Source organism: Hemiscyllium ocellatum, chromosome 12 (genome assembly GCF_020745735.1).
Source record: "Hemiscyllium ocellatum isolate sHemOce1 chromosome 12, sHemOce1.pat.X.cur, whole genome shotgun sequence".
In the NCBI taxonomy this organism is placed as follows: Eukaryota; Metazoa; Chordata; class Chondrichthyes; order Orectolobiformes; family Hemiscylliidae; genus Hemiscyllium; species Hemiscyllium ocellatum.
Window position 1 is genome coordinate 82,983,019 of NC_083412.1, and position 22,527 is coordinate 83,005,545.

At 39.2% G+C, this 22,527-nt stretch overlaps 1 protein-coding gene across 10 annotated transcripts in view; it reads left to right on the plus strand.

Moving 5' to 3' along the window:
- The window catches only part of erg (ETS transcription factor ERG), a 269,582-nt gene that overhangs the window by 125,862 nt on the left and 121,193 nt on the right, over nt 1-22,527 (plus strand). Inside the window, exon 1 of one of the 10 annotated variants that reach the window (XM_060833789.1) lies at nt 1,295-1,415. The exons of 5 other annotated variants lie outside the window; for them this stretch is intronic. In XM_060833789.1, the coding sequence (XP_060689772.1) occupies nt 1,398-1,415 (18 nt within the window). In that variant the 5' untranslated portion in view covers nt 1,295-1,397. Of the gene's footprint in view, nt 1-1,294; nt 1,416-1,570; nt 1,658-1,855; nt 1,913-15,604; nt 15,628-22,527 lie in introns of those variants that run through there. 4 more of the 10 variants (XM_060833788.1, XM_060833793.1, XM_060833791.1 and 1 more) reach the window with 4 other exon arrangements.

The following is a 22,527-nucleotide window of genomic DNA, read 5'->3' on the forward strand; positions in this document are numbered from 1 at the left end:
TGAGAGCAGGAGTAGTCAAGTCTTGCTTCAATTGTATAAGAGCTTGGTTAGAGTGCACCTGAAGTACTGTGTTTAGGTTTGCTCTCCTTATCTGAAGAAGGATATTATTTTCACAGAAACAGTGCAATGACCATTCAGCAGACTTGTTCCCTGGACAGTGGGACTGGCCTTTGAAGTGACACTTGGGAAAAACTAGGCTTGTATTATCTAGAGTTTCGAAGGGTGATATCATTGAAGCCTTCAAACTACTTTCAAGGATAGACAAAGTAGCTGCACGTGACAGTATCCGCAGTTTAGGAAGCGGAGAATCAAGGAATATAATTTTAAATAAAGTGAGAAACCAGTTAGGAACAAGATGAAGAGAAATTCTTTTCCTCAGAAAGCTGTAAAAGTTAAATTATTAAGTTTGTTTAAACGTGAGTTTGACAGATTTCTAAATGCCAAAGGTGTAAAGAAATAAGTTAAAATAACACGGAATGGATTATCAGCCATGATTGCATTGAATGATGGAACAAGGTCAGTCAACTGAATGGTTTATCCATGCTGCTGTACTCCTGTGTGGATTGTTAACATATCCACATCACACAGGCCCTGAGAAGAAACTGTTCCAAATTTGGGTTAATGATTGCTGAAATATTTAGGGAGAAGTTTTAGATGACCCAATGTAATTTCAGGTCCATGGCTCTTTTGGACAGACTGTAATCCTGTAGGACTTTATTGTACTATAAGTAATTGGTAAAATCTTTGTTAGGGTTGAATTTATCTGCACATTCCTTGTCCCATATTTTAGATGTTATATAAAAGAAGGATTAATTTGACTATAATGTGTCTCACTGATGAGAAACAGCACTTGGGCAAGACACCAAAGGTCTGTTACATTTGTGGAATGGCATAGCAACATATATCAGCACCTTCAAAAGAGGAGGGGGAGGAAAATGCCAGTGGGGGCAAAGAGGAAATAATAATCATCATCACCGTAATGTACACAGGGCCTCAAGTTCAGACTTATGGTCAGATTTTTAAGTCCTTGTTTCGATATGACATCTGTATCCTGTGGTAAAACTGTGTGAATTAGACATGTAACCATCATCTCACACCTGCCTTGAAGATCAGCTTTCGAAACATAGCAGAGAGAGGAGAAAAAAAGAAATCATCAACTACGCATCAAGAAAAACAACATTGTTTTCTGGTCACTCTTATCTCTATACTCCAAAATATCCTGTTTCTTAGAGCTAACCCAGCCAGAACCAATAGAAACCTCTTCCTGCTACAGACTGACTTCATTTCCCAGACTTAGCACAATCTCGCCGCCTCCAAAAAAAAACTTCAACAGCCCTGACTGGGCATAAACTTCGTTAACAATATATAGATTCGAAAAAGACTTCTTTTGATTTAAAATGGCCAGTACAATAAAGGTAAGAGTCGATGGATTTTGTTTTGTGTTGTAAATGTTGGGCTACAAATCATTGCTCTTCGCCAGATGTATTAAACAGTGAATGAAGCAACACCCTCTTTTCCACAATGGAAGGCAATGAGCAGATTTCCTTTGTGCTGCCTGTAAAATTTCCTCTTTCCTACTTGAACTGTCCGGGTCGTTAGAACGACGTTTTTTGAGGAAAAGATAGAGATTTTCATGCACGCCCTGGACAGAAGTGAGGTGCTTAATTATTACTTTCTTCCTTCTCTAACTTTTTTTGTACCTCGGTGCCAGTTTCATGGCCTTGGCTGAGTGATCGCTTCAAAGAGTGAGTGTGAGTCTGCCTTGAGGATGTGAGGATGGACTCTTATTACTGGTTTGAGGTCTAATTGTTTGGAGCTTGCTGTGCATTCTAGACTGGGAGTAGCAGTAAACTGAGTCAACTGGTGCTAAATTATTGGATGAATTTGCAAGGGATTTCAAAAACATGTCTTGGTAAAGAACCTTTGTAAACTCACCTGAATGGATGGAAGTTGTTGATAAATCTCAAAATGTAACCTTGGCTGTTTGTAGAAATGGATTGTGTTTCTAGGCTTATTAATGAGAAATTACTGTTCTGAATTGTTTCTTAGATTATACTTATTCAGCTCAGCCCTATAATTTTATTTTAGTTATGGGGAATTTTGATATGAATGAAAAATCACAAGTACCTTCTATGAAGCTAATTTAACATTTTCATTAACATTGGTGTCAATGTGTCAATGTGCATGGAAACTGCTTTGATCTGAAATCTCAATTGATTCATTCTAAAAGAGATTGGTTTTCCTTTAATTTTAAATTTCTGATGATTGAGGTATTTTGCTTGGTCAAAGTTGCTGAGTTATGTTTCAAAGATGTTATTCTGTTTTAGCGTACCATTTTAACTTTTTGTAATTGGGGAATATTGTGAATTTATGAAGGGATTTGTTTTAAAAATTATTTTCTAATTTGCTTGTGTGTGTATGTCTGTATCTTTACACGTACTCATTGTAAGTATTTCATGGAGCTTAGTCTTTCCCCTGGGTTCTACCACAGCCTTGTTTCCATTTTCATTCTTAAACCGCTACCTCTTGATGTCCAAGGAGTAAACAGATAGAATCTGCTTTTTGTATTCTTATCAAACTTTACATGAGATAAACATTTGAGTTTCCAGATCCCCTCTTCTTTATTGAAATAGAAAAAGCGTGAAGCGTAACGTCATTTGGATAAAAAGCTTAACTGTGACAGGTCAGTCTATTTAAAGTTGATATTGAAAGCTAATTCTAACTGTTTTCAGTGTTTTTTCTCGCACTCTGGTGAATTTGTGCACACCACTGACAGTCAATAATGGTTTGTGGTAACGTTGATATATATCAATTTGAAAACAAGAAGAATAAATACTTTGAACTCCCTAGGAATGAATATGTTACCTCCTCTGATTAGTTAACTATACCGCACTTGGCATGAAACTATGCTATATTTCATTTGAGTCTGTTATTCCAAGTCAAACTGAAGCAGTCGAACAGAGTAAGCAAGAAATCATTCTTGAAGCAGTTTGTGCCAACCTTGCTTGAATATTCCAGCACATGCAGACTGTTTTTCTACACAGGCTGTGTGTGGGATGAATGCTTGGTGGCCCAGGTTTCAGCTTCACGCTTTTGCTCATTGGGAGAGCATGCCATTCGGAAGATTCTGGCAGCGGCAGCTGGGGCTGTTATTTAAGCAGCAAAGCAGACAAAGTGTAGAAAGGCAATTCTAAAGAATGCTTGAACGCGCAGCTAATTTGTACCATCAGAATCCTTCTTCTGGTTTCACTTTGACGATTTAGCTTAAAAGAACTCTTTATATTTTTGCCCTGTGCAGTTTGCTTAAGATTTTATTTCAAGTAAATCTGCCCATTCTTTCTTGTCTCTCTTGCATTGGAGGTACTGCTGGTAATTTTGTCATTTGCTCTCTCTTTTGTATACAACTTGAACAGTGATGTTTATTATTGAAGTCACACCCATTCCTTCTGCTAAAGTGGTGGAGAATTGACTGGTTGCAGCAGAACTCTTAATATACCCATCCACTGGGAAGTGTTGAGAGAAATTCCCAGGAAGTCTTGATATGCCAACTCCTCATTGCCATCCCCAGTATTGATCTCCAGCTTGCTGGAAGGCAAATGATGACTTTTTTTTAACAACATCAACAACTGTTCAGAAAAGAAATGAATACATACTCTAGTTTTAACAGCACTGTACAAAGCCATATTATGTCTTCATAATGCCCTGAGGCTCAATCCTAAATCACAGCAGGATTTTATTACTGAAGACTAAGTGGCACCAGTAATAATTAAATTGATGAATAGTCTTTGTGTGCATTTAGAATTACTGATTCAAATCTGGAGTTAGGTTATATATGTCCAAGCTTACAGCACTCATAGGAGCTCAGCGGTCAGGGTATTCTGCTCTGTTAATTTTAATGCTACCAGAATAAATGTCTTCATACTGACAGGATGTTCCAATGGTCTCCTGGCTGGCCTCTCACCTTGTACACTGCAGGAACTTAAGCCTGTAATTCAAACTAAATGCCATTCCACCTATACTTCTGTGTTTGCCGAATAACGTTAGCTCACAGCAAGTAAAGCAACTCATTTAAAATTGTGGACACTGATTTTGAATTTCTCCAAAGCCACACCATTTGCTTCCTCTGCCATCTCCTTCAGTTTTTTTTCTTGAGATATCTATGCATTGTCAATTCTAGCCTCTTGGGCATCCTTGATTTTCCACATTCCACAATTTATTGGCAGCTGCCTCTTCACCTTCCTAGGTCCTAAACTATGGACTTAAACTGCTTGAACCTCTCCTCCTCTCTAGTTAAGGGCTCTAAATTCATAGTGTTTTACAGCACAGGAAGACGCCTTTAACACACTGTGTCCCTGCCAGTTTTCCAACATCCATCTATTCTAATACCATTTGGCCTGTTGCCTTGTATGCTATGGTGCTTCAAGTTCTCAACTAAATAGTTTTTAAAATGTCTTGCACGTTCTTCCCTCTACCACCATTTCAGTAGTGAATTACAGATACCTACAAAACACTTGCCAATTTTTTTCCCTCATATTCCTCTAAACCTCCAGCTCTTTCCCTTAAATCTGTACCCCTTTGTTAGTGACCCCTCTACTAAAGGATAAAATTCCCGCCTCTCTCCGTCGTCTTTACCTCTCAGAACTTTGTACACCTCAATCAGATCCCCCAATCAGTCTTCTCTGCTCCAAGGCAATCAGTCCTTCTTTAAGACATTCCTTCGAACCTACCCCTTTCACTATGGTTTAGTTTGTGACCTGGTATTATGTTTTAGCTGTTAACACCATTGTGCAGAGCTTTGGGACATTAGCATGCTATTTAGTTTGTCTGACAGGCATAAGCAATGGTATTTGTTCATTTTATCAGTTTTCCTTTTGGACTTGTCACAACTTTATTTTAAATTATTTAATTAGTTATACCTTCTGAAAACAAAATGCCATCTAAAACTGTGTGCAATGTGGAGTCACTGGGGCAACTATGAACCTGCTTTACAATTTGAGTTTATGTGTTGGATCAAGTTTATGAATCCACCCTGAGTTGATTTAAAAGTTTTGAGGTAATGCTTGTTCAAACTATTGACAATCTGCAAAATATTTAACATGGACCCATTTGACTCAAGTTCTTCATGTGTTGGTGTAGAGTTTCACTCAGATTGAGGTCTTCCAATCACTGCCAGGAATTGATTACAGTACAGCTGTATTTTCAAAATGTAGCAACTCCAATATTTAAATTGGAGTGAAGAAGTTTAATGGATGAGGTGTTTAAGATGATTAATATATTTGTCAGTGTATATGGAAACTACTTTCCGTGGGAGGGGATTTCAGATAAATTTGTGCAAGCCAAGCTGTTCAAATAATGGTGTCAGGAAGCATGTTTTACAAAGGTTATTGGAAATATGGAACAGTCTCCTCAAGAAAATTGTTGAGAGTAGATGTCAAGAGATATGCATCAAAGGTAAATGAGTGTTAAGTTGGATATCAGCCATAATCCATTTGAATCATGGAATAGACTTGAGGATGAGTGCCGAACCAGAGGATACAGCTTAAAAATACGGGGTAGACCATTTAGGACAGAGATGAGGAGAAACTTCTTCACCCAGAGAGTGGTGGCTGTGTGGAATGCTCTGCCACAGAGGGCAGTGGAGGCCCAGTCTCTCTGGATTTGTTTAAGAAAGAGTTGGATAGATCTCTCAAGGATAGTGGAATCAAGGGTTATGGAGATAAGGCAGGAACAGGATACTGACTAAGGATGATCAGCCATGATCATATTGAATGGTGGTGCAGGCTCAAAGGGCAGAATGGCCTACTCCTGCACCTATTGTCTATTGATGGGCTGAATGGGCTATTTTCAAGTCCCTCACTGGAAGCATTTAAATTAGCAATAACAATAACCACACCTAACAATGAGAATATCAAAACACTTTCAGGCCTTGTGGTTACTCTCAGTCGTGACAACTGGAAAGCATTTTTAATACAAGTATTGTTTCAATTATTTTAGCTATGTATGAAGAGTTCCGTAATGTTTTCATTTTTTTTCCAATTTAAAGATATCAGTTTCCACAGTTCCCTGCTCAGTATCCTCTATAGTTTGTAATAATGCAACATGGTGCTGTACAGTGCAGTGAATCTCCCTCAAACCATTAACTCCTATCACAGGTGAAGGGAAGGGGTCAGGAAAAAGGCACAGTGACTCTCAGTGGGCCCCTGTCTTTCCACTGTTGGGTCCCTTGGCCAGGTATTGGGTGCCTCTGAACAAAGGACTTCATTGGAAGCCTGCAAGCAACCTGAACAGGATATGCTTGTAATAAACAAGAGAAAGCAATTACCAAGAAAATTCAGCAGGTCCGATGGCACCAATGGAGAGAAAACAGAATTACCATTTCCAATCCAAAGACCCTTCCACAAAATCTGAAGAAGGGTCACTGGACTCCAAGCATTTACTCTGTTTTCTCAGGGGACTAGTGAAAAAGAGTGACTAGTAAACTGTAAGTTCATCGACTGGTAATAGCAACTCACATGACTCTCTAATATAGATTGTTTTCAGGTTGAAGGTAAATAAGGGAAATATTTCCAGGCAACAATCTAAAAGAACAGTAAGAAACTTTTAATAATCAAGAGATGCCAGTTAAGGTAATGTGCTGTCCCTGCATGCTGAGGGAGCTGTTGAATTCCATTGTGGTTCATGGTGATCGCATCTGTAACAAGTGTTGGTTGCTTGACGAACTCCAGCTCAAAGTTGATGAACCGGAATCTGAGCTTTGAACAATGTGACATATCAGGGATGGCAAGAGTTATCTGGACTCTGTACTTCAGGAGACAGTCACACTTTTTTTATTAACTACCTCAAATTCGGTCAGTGGTCAGGGACAGGAGGCTGTTACTAGGAGCAAGGCAGATGGAGGGATCCAGGAGGTAGTGCTGAAGGAGCCTTAGCCCTTGAGCTTGTCTAACAGGTTTAAAATTCTTGTTCCCCGAATTGATGAGAGTAGGGGCTGTAGGGAGTATGAACAAACTGACCATGAATTGTGTTATAGGGAGCTATTCAAAATGGAGGAGAAAAGAGGAGTGTAGCTTTCATCAGGGATAGTATAATCAGGGGAATAGATAATGTTCACTGTGGCCAGGATTGAGAGTTCCAAAGGCTGTGTTGCCTGCTTGTGCATGGGTCCAGGATGTCTCATCTGGGCTACAGAGGAACTTGGAGTAAGAGAGGAAAGATCCAGTTATCATGGTCCATGTGACTACCAGTGATCCAGATACAAAGGGGAAAAAGGTTTTGTTGCGGGAAAATCAGCAGGAGTAGAGGGGTGCAGTTCAGGTGCATGGAAAATTATGGAACAAGTTAAAGAAGGAGAGAGTTCATCAAAGTTTCCAGAACCATTAATAGGACAGGAAGTATAGAAAGGGTCAGGAATCTAACTTCCAGCACTGGAGATAAACGAACAACAATGAGAAAGTGGGCAGTCAGCGCAGGACTGTTGTGATTAAATATACGCACTATATAGGACAAGGTAAATGAGCTTGTAGCACAGATTGAAATTTGCAGACATGATGTTGTGGGTATCACAGATATGTGGCTGCAAGGAGATCAGGGCTGGGATCCAACTATCCAAGGCTAGGGAAATTAGGTGGGCAAAAAGAGGACGTGACAGAGCTTTGGCAAACAGGGTTAAGGAGAATCCAAAGAGATTCTACAAAAAAATCAAGGTGAAAAGGGTAACTAGGGAGAGAACAGGGCCCCTTAAAGATCAGCATGGCTGCCTACATGAGGAACCACAGGAGATGGAGGAGGTACTAAATGATTATTTTGCATCAGTGTTTACTGTGGAGAAAGATATGGAAAATATAAACATGGTGAAATAAATAGCAATGCCTTGAAAAATGTCCAAATGTCCAAAGGAGAAGGTGCTGGAAGTCCTAAGATGCATGAAGGTGGATAAGGTGTACCCTAGACGTCCGTGAGAAGTGAGGGAAGAGATTGTTGGGCCCCTTGCTAAAATATTTGTATCATCGATAAACACAGGTGAGGTGCCGGAAGACTGGAGGTTGGCTAACGTTGTGTCACTATTTAAGAAAGGTGATAAGAAAAAGCCAGGGAACTTTAGACTGGTGGTGGGCAAGTTGTTGGAAGGAATCCTGAGAAACATGATCTAAATGTATTTAGAAATGCAAGGACTAATCAGGGATAGTAAACATGGCTTTGTGCATGGGAAATTATGTCTCACAAACTTGATTGAGTTTTTTGAAGAAGTAATAAAGAGGATTGATGAGGGCAGAGTGGTGGATGTGATCCATTTGAACTTCGGTAAGGCTTTCAGTAAGGTTCTTCATGGTAGACTGATTAGCAAGGTTAGATCTCATGGAATACAGGGAGAACTAGCCATTTGGATATAGAAATGGCTCGAAGGTAGAAGACAGAGGGTGGTGGTGGAGGGTTGTTTTTCAGACTGGAAAGATGGGCCAATGAACCGAGGAGTGAATGATGGAATTTAATTTAGATAAATGTGAGATGCTGCATTTTGGAAAGGCAAATCAGGGCAGGACTTATCTGCTTAACGGTAAGGTACTGGGGAGTGTTGCTGAGCAAAGAGACCTTGGAGTGCAGGTTCATAGTTCCTTGAAAGTGGAGTCGCAGATAGATAGGATAATGAAGAAGGCACTTGGTATGTTTTCCTTTACTGATCAGAGCGTTGAATATAGGAGTTAGGATGTCATGCTGCAGCTGTACAGGACATTTATTTGGCCACTTTTGGAATACTGTGTACAATTTTGGTCCCCCTTCTATAGGAAGGATGTTGTGAAACTTGAAAGGGTTCAGAAAAGATTTACAAGGATGTTGCCAGGGTTGGAAGGTTTGAGCTGTAAGCATAGGTTGAATAGGCAAAGACAATTTTCCCTGGAGTGTTGGAGGCTGAGGGGTGACTGTGTAGAAGTTTATAAAGTTATGAGAGTCATGGATAGGATAAATAGGCAAAGTTGTTTCACTGGGGTGAGAAGTCCAAAACTGAGGGCATAGGTTTAGGGTGAGAGAGGAAAAATGTAAAAGGGACTTAAGGAGCAACTTTTTCATGCAGAGGGTGGAGTACATGTGGAATGAGCTACCAGAGGAAGTGATGGAGGCTGGTACAATTGCAACATTTCAGAGGCGCCCGGATGGGTATATGGCTAGGAAGGGTTTAGAGGGATATGCGCCAAAGGCTAGCAAATGGGACTAGATTAAAGTAGAATATCTGGTCAGCATGGACGAGTTGGACCAAAAGATCTGTTTCGATGCTATACTTCTCTATGATCTTTATGATATTAATCTTATCGAAAGGATAAACAGATGTGCAGAGGGGCCGGGTTGCCTTGTTAGTAACTAATGAAAATAAGTTGAGAACAAGGGGTGATATAGAGTCGGAAGGCACTGTACCTGTGTGGGTAGAATTGAGGAACCATAAACAATAACAGACCCTGATTAGAGCTGCATTCAGGCCTCCTAGCAGTCATCAGGATGTGGGGAAGAAAATAAATCAGGAGATGGAAAAGATAAGATTCCAATAATCATGGGGGACTTCAATTTACAAGTGGACTGGGAAAATCAGGTTGGTCATAGATCTCAAGAAAAAGAGTTTGTGGAATATCTATGAGAGCAGTTTGTGGTAGAGCTCAGTAGATAAACTTAATAAAAACTGAAAGAACTGCAGATGCTGTAATTCAGAAACAAAGACAAAAAGCCGTAACTTGGTATTCCTTGCTCTGTTTAATCACCCTATGAACTTTGCATGTTATGACTTGCTTGTACTGCAAAACAAAACTTTTAACTGTACTTAGGTACATAAACAGTAATAAATGAAATGAAATCAAAACTTTCTGGAAAAGATCAGCAGGATCGGCAGCATCTATGGAGAGAAGTTAGAGTTAATTTTTTGGGTCGAGTGATCCTTTGTCAGAATAGATTCTGGATTTGGTAATGTGTAATGAGGCAGACTTGATTATCGAACTGAAAATGAAGGAACGCCTTATGGCCAGTGACTATAATATGATAGAATTCGCCCTGTAGTTTGCGGGGTGGAGCTGGAATTAGATTTAATGGTATTACAATTGAGTAAAGATAATTACGTACACATGACAGATGGGCTGGCCAAAGTTGCTTGGAAGGAGGGCCTAGCTGGGAGGATGGTGCAGCAATGACAGGAGTTTCTGGGACTAATGTGGGAGGACAGAGCAGAAACTCATCCCAACGAAGAAGAAAGGGGAGTATTAGACAATGATGGGTGATAAGAGTAGTCAGGGACAGAATAAAAAGCAAAAGAAAACGCATCCGAGGAGATGAAGATTAGTAGCAAGCTAGAACATTGGGAAGTCTTTAAAAGCCAGCAGAATACAATTGGAAAAAGCAGCAATAGGGAAGAAGGTGAACTATCATGGCAAGCCAGTTAGTATTAGAAAATAAGACTATGAGAGCTTTTTTTGATATCAAAAAGGTAAAAGAGACATAAGAGTGGACATTGGGTCAGTGAAAAATGAGGCTAGAGAACTCGTAACGAGGAACAAAGAAATGGCGGAGGAACTGAGTAGGTACTTTGCGTCAATCTTCGTGTGGAAGACACCAGCAGCATGTCAGAACTTCAAGAGAGTTGAGGGGCAAGGGTGAGTGCAGTGATTATTAGTAAGTAAAAGCTGCTAGGGAAGCTGAAAAATCTAAAGGTGGATAAATCTCCCAAACTAGATTGATTAAACCCCAGAATTCTGAAGGAGATAGCTGAGGAGTCGGCAAAGGAATTGGTGATGATATTTCAGGAATCATTGGAATCCAGGTGGATTCCTGAGGACTGGGAAATGGCTAACATAACATCCATCTTTAAGAAGAGAGGGAGGCAGATAAGGTATCACGCAGGAGGCTGCTAAGTAAGATAAGAGGCCATAGTGTTAGGGGCAAGATACTGGCATGGATAGATGATTGGCTGACTGGTAGAAGGTTAAGAATAGGAATAAGGGTTCCTTTTCAAGAAGGCACCCGGGGACTAGTGGAGTTTTACAGGGTCAGTGTTGGGACCAGAACTATTTACATTATTCATTAACAATCTGGATGATGGAACTGAGGGCATTGTTGTTAAGTTTACAGATAACACAAAGGTAAATGGAGGGACAAGGTAGTCTTGAGGAAGCAGGGAAGCTGCAGAAGGATGAGGACAAATTAGTGGACAAAGAAGTGGGAAAGTGTGAGGTTATGCACTTTGGTTGGAATGGTAGAGGGGTAGAGTATTTACTAAAAGGGGAAGCCTTCAGAAATTTGAAGTACATAGGGACCTGGGAGTTCAAGTTCAGGCTACTCTTAAAGTTAACATGTAAGTTCAGTTGGCAGTTAGAAATGCAAACATAATGTTGGCATTCATTTCATGAGGGCTGAAATATACAAGCAGAGATGTACTGCTAAGTTAGTACAAAGCTCTGACCAGACCACTTTTGGAATATTGTGAGCAGTTTTGGGCCCTCTATCTATGGATGTACTGACTTTGGAGGAGTCCAGAGGAGGTTTATAAGAATGATCCTAGGGATGAAAGGCTTGTCATTGGGGGTGCTGGGGTGGGGGTTGGGGGGGGGGAGGGGGGAGAAGGATCTGATTGAAATTTACAGAATACTGAGAAGCCTGAATAGAGTGGATGTGGACAGGATTTTCCACTACTAGGAGAGACTAGGATCTGAGGGCACAGCCTTATAGTGAAGGGATGACACTTCAGATCTGAGATAGTGTGGAATTTCTTCAGCCAGAAGTTGTTGAATCTGTGGAATTACTTGTCATAGAAGGCTGTGGAGGCCCAATCATTTTGTGTATTTAAGATAGAGATAAATAGATTCTTGGTTAGTAAAGGGATCAAGAGTTATGGAGAGAAGGCAAAAGAGTGGGGTTGAGAAAGATATCAGCCATGATCGAACAACAGAGAAGTTTTGATGGGCCAAATGGTCTAATTCTGTTCCCATATCTTATGGTCTAAGATGACTGAGGCCCCAGTTATCTTGCTCCTGCCAAAGTAATACTCTTGGCCACCAAACTCACTGTTGGGGTGTGCATTATATATTCCACTCATTATGTTACTATAAGATCATAAAAGTTCCTGTGATTTTAAAACTAACTGCTTAGCTGAGGCTTTTGAAACCGAGTCAAAAATTCATAATAGTGCAGCTGTCATAATGAATCTCCCCACTCCATTGATAGGAAAAATATGCATTTCTATTTCAGACAAAGCGTCTATCAATCAATGGGGGAAGGGGGAGAGGAACAGGTGCAGAACTATTTTATTATCTTCAACAGCAGGTTGTTTTTAAAGCAACACTCCAAGTAAATTAGAACATAAAACCCTGACGGCAGAGGACATTTTATTTAAATTGTTCACTGCAATTTAGCATTTTCTCTATTGGCTGAGAGCCCAGACTTCTATAAAAGGCTTCATATAATTGACACTGACACTGTCAGGTAGAAGGGAATTTTGTCTAATAGACAGATATATGATGTTGTCATAAGCTAATTCTTCTGTCCTTTTTTGTTAATGCCTCAATAATTACTTTTCACAAGATAAATTTATAGGGGAGGTGATAGCTAGTGGTATAATTGCTGAACTGTTAAACTAGAGACCCAGGTAATGTTTCGGCAATGTGGGTTCAAATCCCACCACAACAGACTTTAGAATTTGAATTCATTACAAATCTGGAATTAAGAGTCTGATGATGACCATGGCACCAGTGCCAATTGTCAGAAAACCCATCTGGTTGACTAAAGTCCTTTAGGGATGGAAACTGCCATCCTTATCTCATCTGGATTACAGAGGAACTTTGATTACCTGAAGGACATGGGTGGGCAGTATTTTGTTTGGTTAATTGAATTCCAGATAATTGAATTTTGGATAACATAGTTAGGCGAGCATCAGGACCTTGCGATCTTGCCAGATAGTCCAATTATCAGATAATCAAATGCCAGATGATCGAGGTTCCTCTGTACATGTAACCCTGATGCACAGCAATATAGTTGATTCTTAAGTACCCTCTTGATGGGCAATAAATGTTGGTCTAGCCAACAATGTTGTCAACCTGTGAATGAATAAAAGGAAGTGTAAAGTTTTGTTACTTTAAAGGCCTGGTTAATTAACACTTTTATATGGTTTCAACAAGATAGTTTCTTTAAAAGAAAATTATGATCGATTGTTTCTTAAACTGTCCCACATGTGCCATTGTTACTTTTGGGTTTATTGGTTCTGTATTGGTTATATTCTGTATGAATAGGCATGAAAGCCCAGTGTGGTGATGTGGGGGGTATGTTTGGGGATGAGTTAAAGGGCTTGGTTTGGTATGGGTTCATGTGGACATGAATGGGAGTGGATAGGAGTGTAAGGAGTCAGAACTGAAGATTGTGGTGATGACCCTAAGAACTGAGATCAGCTTTATAGCAGCACATCTCAGCATTCAGGCACTCCTCAGGCTGCTACCGATTTGCTTCTGCTCTATCCTGCAGCAGACCCCAGAATGAAAAGCAGGTCTGGAAGAACACTTTCTACCAAGGCTGGTCTGCCGGGTTGGGAAATTAGACAATTACTTTCACCCGTCTTGAGGTTGAAAGTCCATTCTATTAAATATATCTTTGATGTGATTCTTTTCTTGTTCACAAACTTAAGCCTTGAGGCTCTTGGTCCAGTATCAGTGGTAGATTATTAGAAGTTTAGTGGTTTTCCATCCATTTTGTCATAGCTCCAGTTGCTATTACATGATTCCTGAGAACTGGGTATTGTGCACATTGGGTAAGTGTCTATAGAGGGATACATGAGGATAGGGGAACATAAAGATAGTTTAGGGAATGTGAGCTGATAATAAGTGGTATGGAGGAACCTGAGGAGGCATGGGATAGCATGGATGATGTAAGGTAGCATGGGTCATTTTTGGGGTGCAGAATGTGGTTGCATGGTGATGGGTGTGGGGTGAGGGAGAAGAATGTGTGCTTCAGGAAATTTTTTAATTGATGTGGGAGCCAAAGGTGGACCTTCTAACTGGCCTACTACCACTCCCACACTCTCTATCCACTCCATCACAATTCACACAATGAACTCAGAGATGGACCCTTGTGTGAAAAGTTGAAACTCCTTTGTGAAGTCACAAATGCACGAGGTGTGAATTTTGGGTGCCATGAAAGTCCAGTTGAGTTTTCCCTGAGCTCAGAACAATATTCAGCTCTATATTCATACTTAAGAATAGGTTAAACAAATGTTTGAAAGATGATAAAAAAAAGGGGAACAAGAAGCGCAGGATTAGCACTGCTGCTTGTAGAAATGATAAACACCAGCACAGACAAATTAAACAATATGGATTGCTTCCGTGATGTAATTTCCATGTCACTTTAAAGAAATAACTTAAAATAGCTCTTAACATTTATTCCAGTATCTTATTTATCTCTATCATGTTTCTTGTTGTAAATGTCTTCTCGACAGTTCTTTAAGAAGGTGCATTGTTTTGCCTACAAAATGTCCATTCTTACATGACATCTATGTGTTGATATTACCTATTTTCTGAATCTCATGTCAATATTTTTACATCAGTTCAACCTCAATTAATAAAAAATAAATAATTTTTCTGTAGCTTTTGTCTCACTAAAACATCAAAATAATGCTAAATTAGGGTCAAAGTTCCTGTTTACATTGTATGATGAAAAAAAAAACAGCACAGGAAAGTGTCTGATTTAATGTTTGGTCTGTGCTGTTACCTGGCAACAGTGGATGAGGTGAAGGAGTGTAGTTGGCCTCAGTACCCTAAGTTAGTATAGAATGATCAGTCAGGCCTCGTGTTCCTAATAACTACCCAGAAATTTCAGTTAAATAGTGCGTGGAAGAAACAGAATTGCACTTAGCAATTTACTTTATCAACAGTTGTTGATGTATCTTGGGCTGCTGGCTTTTGCCGAACTATAATCCCACTTCCTCAGACCCACCAATTAATTTTACCAATTACTATGAGTAACAACTGTACATGTAGTTCAATTTAATAGGATCATGGAGTTGAGAAGGAGTTTCATATTTTTATTAAGTTGAACTGACTTTGTCTCCACATTTTTGTCTCTCTCAAGAGTTATTAGTTTTATTATAGATACTGAGGGTAAATGAGGAAAGATTGTGTGACAGGAGCATTGATAAACCTGACAGTCTTATCTTGCTCCTCTCTTTGCGTGTTTGCATGAGATAGTTGCTCAATTTTTCTTCAATGTTGCCTTGGGACATTTAGCTATTTTAAAGAGATGATATAAATTTGAGTAATTTGCTCTTGTTGACAACATGTATTCAGATATTCATGTGCCTCTGCTGCACGAAATGAGTAAGCTTGCAAGGGTGAAAAAAAGTGGATTTGACCTCCTTGAGAAGAGGTTGCCTAAAGACTTATTTCCTCTTCCTGTAATCTCACCCGCTTGACTTTCTGTATTCATTTTGTGATCAAATGTCAACAAAACTGCAAGAGTGTCAATTGATCAGAGACAGATAGTAACAACGTTTCTGCTGGAATATCCTCTTTGCTCATGACAGGAAGATACTGAGGTCCTGACCCAATACTGCGGCACAAAGTGTGTGGTTGAGTTTAACATCTGTCAAACCTCAGTGGGGACCTGCAACTACAGGTTAGTCCAATTTACAAAGCAGCTGCAAATCTCCATTACATTTAAATTCAGAACTAATTCACACCCACATAATGTAGGGTCACTGATTATTTTATTGTTCAGATTAACTGTGCCAAGAAGCAGATTATCTGTTGCCGGTGAGATGGATGTTGGTGAACCCTTTTGTATTTTCTGCAAAAATTTGGAAAATGCTGTAATTAAGCTTGTGCCATTTGAGAACCGAATCTTTCTTGCCTGAAGAAGAAGCGCAGCTATAATTTTCACTTCTCTTTTTTTTTGCCCTCAAAACTAGTCTACTTGTTTTTGCGCAGCTAATGACATTTTTCTTTCCTCATTTAGGACATAATACTGATTTTTCCGGCAAATCATCGTGAAATCAGTGGAAGCAGTGCAATTTTCAGATTAGGACAAAAACAAAATAAATTTCATTGACATTTAGGTCCACACCTTTGGTATTCCTCAAAACAGTGAGATGGTCAAGTGATTGATACCAGTTTGTTCTATTCCCAATAGAGCAAAGGGCAGACTGTTTAACACCACTAGGCCCACCAATGGTTATGCGTTGCTTGTCTTGAAATATTTATTGGAAATAGATCTTTTGTTTTCTTTTGCAAATTCTTCAAGATAACAAACTGCTACCCACAATCAATATTTGCTGCGGTTCTGGGTTATAAAAGAAAGATTTACATTGTTAATCACACTTTTCATGGTAATGGGACATCTCAAAACAGTTTAAAGACAATTAACACTTTAAAGTGTAGACATTGTTGTAATGGAGGAAATCCATAGGTAATTTGTTCAAAAAAATTAATCTGTTTTGCTTAGTATTGTTAATCTAAGGACAAATATTGGTCAGGACAGTGGGAGTAATTCCCTCACTTTTCTTCAAAACAGTGGCATGTGGTCTTTTACTTTCACAAGAGGAGGCAGAGGAGCCTTTAATCTTAGACCTTAGATCTTTTTGAAACATTTGGCTGAAAAATTCCAGAAGCTGTGATATTTCAGCTGCACATTCAACAAGTTTACGCTGGTGGAGCAGGATTAGCTCCAAGGAATTTGTTGGCCATAATCAAAAGCAATCTTAGTGCAGGGTTAATAGAATCAGAAATTGCTGAAAAAGCCCAGCAGGTCTGGAAGCATCTGTGGAGAGAAGTCAGAGTTAATGTTGTGAGTCTAGTGACCCTTCTGTTCTGAAGAAGGCTCACTGGACCCAAAATGTTAACTCTGCTTTCTTTCCACAGAAGCTGCCAGACCTACTGAGTTTTTCTGGCAATTTAATTTCTGATTTCCACCATTTGTAGTTCTTTGGGTTTTTTTTTGGTTCAGTGCAAGGTTATTTGGTCTATTATGTCTGCATCTTTAGGTGTTAATCTAATTTGCTCATAAATATCATCCTTGTTTTAAAACCTCACCTCCATCCAAGGTCCCACAGGATCCTTCCATATCCAGCAGAGATTTTCCTGCACCTTTAAACACCTCATCTACTGTGTCTGTTGCTCTTGATGTGGTCTCCACTACACTGGGGAGACAGGACACCAATTTGCAGAACGTTTCAGAGAATATCTCTGGGACACACACTAAAAAGGAAGAGGAAATAAGTCTTTGGGGTGGTGTAGTGGCTCAGTAGTTAGCACTGCTGCGTCACAGCACCAGCCACCTGGGTTCGATTCCCACCTCAAGCGACTGTCTGTGTGGAGTTTGTACATTCTCCCTGTGTCTGCGTGGGTTTCCTCCACGTACTCTGGTTTCCTCGCAGTGTCCACAGATGTGCAGTTCAGATGAATTGGCCACACTAAATTGCTAATAGTGATAGGTGCATTAGTTAGAGTGAAATGGGTCTGGGTCAGTTACTCTTCGGAGGGTCGGTGTGGACTTGTTGAGCTGAAGGGCCTATTTCCACACTGTAAGGATTCTAATCTAAACAACCCCACCACCCTGTGGCCGATCACTTTAACTCCCCTTCCCACTCAGCCAAGAATGTGCAAATCCTGGGTGTCTTAGCCACCTGATGACTGGAGGAAGAACCTTCTGTGTTGGGACCCTCCAACCACATGGAATCAATGTTGATCTCACCAGTTTCTTCATCTCCCCTCCTCCTACCTTATTCCAGATCCAATGCTCCAACTCGGCATTGCCCTCTTGAACTGTCCGACCCATCTATCTTCCTTCCCACCTATCCGCTCCACCCTCCACTCTGAACTATCATCATCACTTCCCCCACCTATATCCACCTATCACATTCTTAGCTACCTTCCAGCCAGCCACACCTCCCATTTATCTCTCAGCCCCCTTGCGTGCCCCCCTCAACACATTCCTGATGAAGAACTTATGCTTGAAATGTCAATTCCCGTGCTCCTCGGATGCTGCCTGGCCTGCTGTGCTTTTCCAGCACTCCACGTTTTGACTTATTTTAAATTCTATTAACAATATGATTTTCAGTTTTTGTAATGTGAAGATTATGGTGGAATCTAATAATTTAACATTGCTTTTGATACTAATAAGTTTATATCTCCTTATTAATTCATTGACCAATGGGAATACTCTCAGTATTTGTTCTCTAAATTATCGAAAACTCCTATTGAATACATTGTCTTTTTCCGGTTAATGGATATTTTCTTAGTTTTCCCAAGTATGATCATAATTATATTCTAAATTAATAGGCTAGCTAATACAAACAGCTTTTCCAGTCTGTAATATACTTTCAATAATGATTCAACTTTAGCTTGATGTCTTGTCCAATATATGGAAGCATAGGAAATAGGAATAGGTGTAGGCCATTCGGCCTACCGTTCAATTAAATCATGGCTGATCTACCTTAAAGCCATTTTCCCACATTATCCCTGATCCCTTGATACCTAAAGATTTAGAAACCTATCATTTTCTGTCTTAGTGATTGTCCCTCCACATTTCTCTAAGATAGAGAATTTTACAACAACCCTTTTCTCTCTGAATGAAGAAATTGCTCTTCATCTAAGCCCTAAATGGTCCTCCTCTTATTCTAGATTGTGTCCCTGGTTCTAAATGTATGAGTTCTTCATAAATCAAAATCTATTGGAATTTTGTATGATTCATTAGCTGCTTCCCCTTCCCCCCACCTTCATACTTCAGTATGAAGTTGGGTCTGTTTGAATTTTGTATGATTTATCACTTCTGTATTCAACACCCTTCTACACAAATGCCCAAATCCTATTTGTATTTTAGTCTCTTGAGGCTATGTACCATTGGATCACATCATGGCTAATTTATGTTTTTACTCCAGTTACCAGATATTGATTCGTTCCCAAGATACAATTACTTATCCACATTCTATCGATGTCTGTTCTGAAATTTTTAAATGATCCAGCATCCATGGCCTTTTTACTGGAGGGAGTGTCAAATTAACACCAATACTTTGGGATTTAAATCCTAAATTGTCCAGCTGTAATTTTTAAGATTGTGTTCTTTGATCAGAATTCCCCTTTGCTATGGCTTCTCTGGGTCTATCTCATCAAATTCCTTCATTACTTAAATAGCACAATTAGCTTAGCCTTCAAACTCTTTAACTCAAGGGAATGCAAGCCAAATTTATATAATCTGATTTTGTAACTTAATCCTCTCTCAGATATCTCTGTTGTCTAACAATTTTTGGATCTTCCAAATTGTGTTAAAATACATTATTTATATTTGCTTTATATCTCCCCACATCTCTCCACTGTTTCCTTTTTCAGCCTTTGACATTATTTTCTACAGTTTGCTAAATTCTCTAATTTGGTTTTAATGTAATTTCATATGTTGGTCTGTTCAAGATTGTTGAAAGCAATTTGGTAAAATTTTCATAAACAAACCCATAATTTGCTAAGAGTTTCTGTACTTTGCTCAGTAGATTGATAACAATCAGAATAAAATATGTACCATTCATGCTATCAATCATTCTAGGATTTGGAAGACACTGAACAAATAGATTTTATGTAAAATAGACCAATGTGACATTTTGTGCCTAATGCAATATAACAGTAGAGTTTAATTTGCTGAAAAAGTGTGGCTTATATTTCAAACTTTATCCTTCTATCATCATTTTGTGTTTTAACAGCGTACTCAAATCAGGAATGATTAAAGCTGATTTGTCCTCTGGGACTTTAATTCAATGGAAATAATAGTTAGTATTTCAGACAATTTTAGAGAGTAGTAATGAGAGATAATTAGTCTGTGTAGAGAACTGAGACTGGAGAAGAATGAGCAAGATTTGGCCCTTTGAAATTCTATGCTTGTATTCCAATTGTTTGGACTAAAACCTGTATGTATTTCTAGTTGACATTTGAATCAATTTTGAAAGAACAGTAGATCCTGTGTAATCAACTTTCCATACTTTTCTTCTGTAGCTTTTTAAAATTTTCTGTTGACACATCAGGTTTATGATGAAACAAGAGAATAACAGAGATTGTGGGATTGCCCAATCAAGTCACTGTTTCATTAAACTGTAGCATTAAAGAGCAGAGAGGGATTTGCAGTTTCAAAATGGCCAAATATAACTTGAAGAAAAGAGGTTACAGCATTTAAATCTCTCACAGATTCAAAGGTGTTTGTGTATTATGTTAAATGGGCAGTTACATTGCTGCTGTTTCTGCTTTACAAAGTACCCACACATATAAAGGGACCGCTGGAACCCTGAACATTTATAAGCATTGTTTAAACTTGTTTTAAATGTTTAGAGAGTGTGGATGCAACTAAGAGAGCTGTATTCAGAGCTGGACATTATTAAAAAGGTTTTACTGGCCTGCAACCTGGTGCCATAACTACTGACCCAGGATTATAGCTGCAATACATGATCTCTTTGAACATGTCTCTTCAATTCAATGAATTTGAAAACCCAGGACAGCAGTGTGCATTGTTCCACCAGCCATCAACATCTGAAATGATCCATTTATTATTATCCATGGTACGTTTGTCATGGTGTACTGAATTCCATTTTTGTCACTAACCGAAGATCTCCAGGCAAAGTCTAATTTAGCTAGACAATTCATCTCAGTTGATTCATCTCTTAACATTAAGAGATATGGAAACTATTTGGTAAATGAACCTCCTGTATCAATAATCTTGCTTGCAATAAGCAAAGGTTCCACTCGTCACATTTCAAAAAACTCCCAGGAAAGACCAGGACGCAGTTTAATTTCAGAACTTCTGGCACAATTCCATTCTAATTACAGGAGACCACGTTACAAGGGCTGTGGCTTATTGGCCTTCAGTCCTTTTCCTGGGCTTTACATCATAGGTAATTTACCTTGGAATAAAAGAAGGCCAATCTTGGATGTGATAGAATTGGTGAAGTCTAGGAAAATTCTTAGGAATTTGAGAACTGTTGTGATAATCTGCTACCACCTGGAATGCAGAGGTCACAGAAACTGAACTGAAAGGATGTTTGCCTAAATACTTGAGGGCAAAGCCTGATTCCTTTCTCCAACTGTGAATATCTTTAGTGCCCAGGAATTAGCAAAAACAAACTCACTTTCTCAACTGGTTCTATTAAGTGAGCTGACAAGTCTTACAACATTTATAAGACTTCTCCCTATAATACATAATGATTTGTGACAAGAAGATTTTTATTTTCCAATTTTTGCCTGAGACTATGCAGAACTATATTCACTTGAAGCTCATCGCTCTTAAATCACTAACAGTTATGGGTTTTGCCTTGTGTGCCTTTCTTTTAAGCAGATAAGGGTTACTTTCACACATATATTTCATACATGCTTAATTTAGAACCCATATTGGTATGATGTGCAAAGATTCAACCAGAATAATCCAAATTCCAAATACCTGCCAGGGTCCTCTTTAAATAAAGTTACCTCTAATGGCACCTTACACTGCAGTAATTCCCCAGGCTTTTCTAGCAATGTCATCTAAATCTACAACCTCCACCATTTGCATGGTAAGGGCAGCAAATAAATTGGAAAACCACCACCTGCAAGTTTCCCTCCAAGTCTCACACCATCCTGACTTGGAACTTAATCACCGTTTCTTCCCAGTCACATGGTCAAATTCTTGGAACTCCCTTCCTAACAGTGGGTGTCCCTATACACCTTAGACTTGAAAAGTTCAAAAAGGCAGCTCACCACCTCAGAACAATTAAGGTTGTACAATAAATGCTGGCCTAGTTAGTAATGTCCCATGAATGAGTAATAAAATGTCCTGGTTCTACAATCCATTGACATGAATCTTCACTTGTCATGGCATTGCCAATGGCTGCATTGACAAGGTAGGCCTGAAGCAGGGTGGTGGCAGAGTCGAGTTTGGGCCAGTACGGTGCTTGATGGCATTGGTGGTGTCTGCATTGGCAAGGTCCAACGAGGGTATCAATGGAGGTGAGGGTATCATGGAGGTAGGATGGCAACGCAGAGTGGCGATTTCATTCTAGCAACAGTGGTGCAGAGAAAGGAACTCATACCTGGTCACTAGGCCCATCAAGGACTGTAAAGTTGAACACTTTTTATTTCTTACCTTTTCTGCCTTTATATTCTATATTTTGGGGGTTTTTTTCAGTGTTTTAAGGTAGCGCAGGAGAGTGGCGACACTATAGAACCCTTTTCACTGTATTTTGTAACAAAATGCATATGACAATAAATGAATAGAATAAATCTCTGATCTGTGTGAATCATTTTAGCTATTGTACAGAACAAGACTGCAAACTCACCCGAGTTGGGATTGTGAATTCCAACCTACACCTTTCCCAATAAAATCAAATGAAACAATCAATGGAGAACAGTTTTAATATTTCTAGAAACCAAATTATTGGTGAAAATCTACAGAAAAGAGAAAATGCAGGAAATATTTAAATCTTTTATTTATATTTTAAATCATATGTAGCTACTAATAAAGGACACTGCATTTTTTCATCAAACTGGCTGAATTCAGCTGTGTCGATACCAC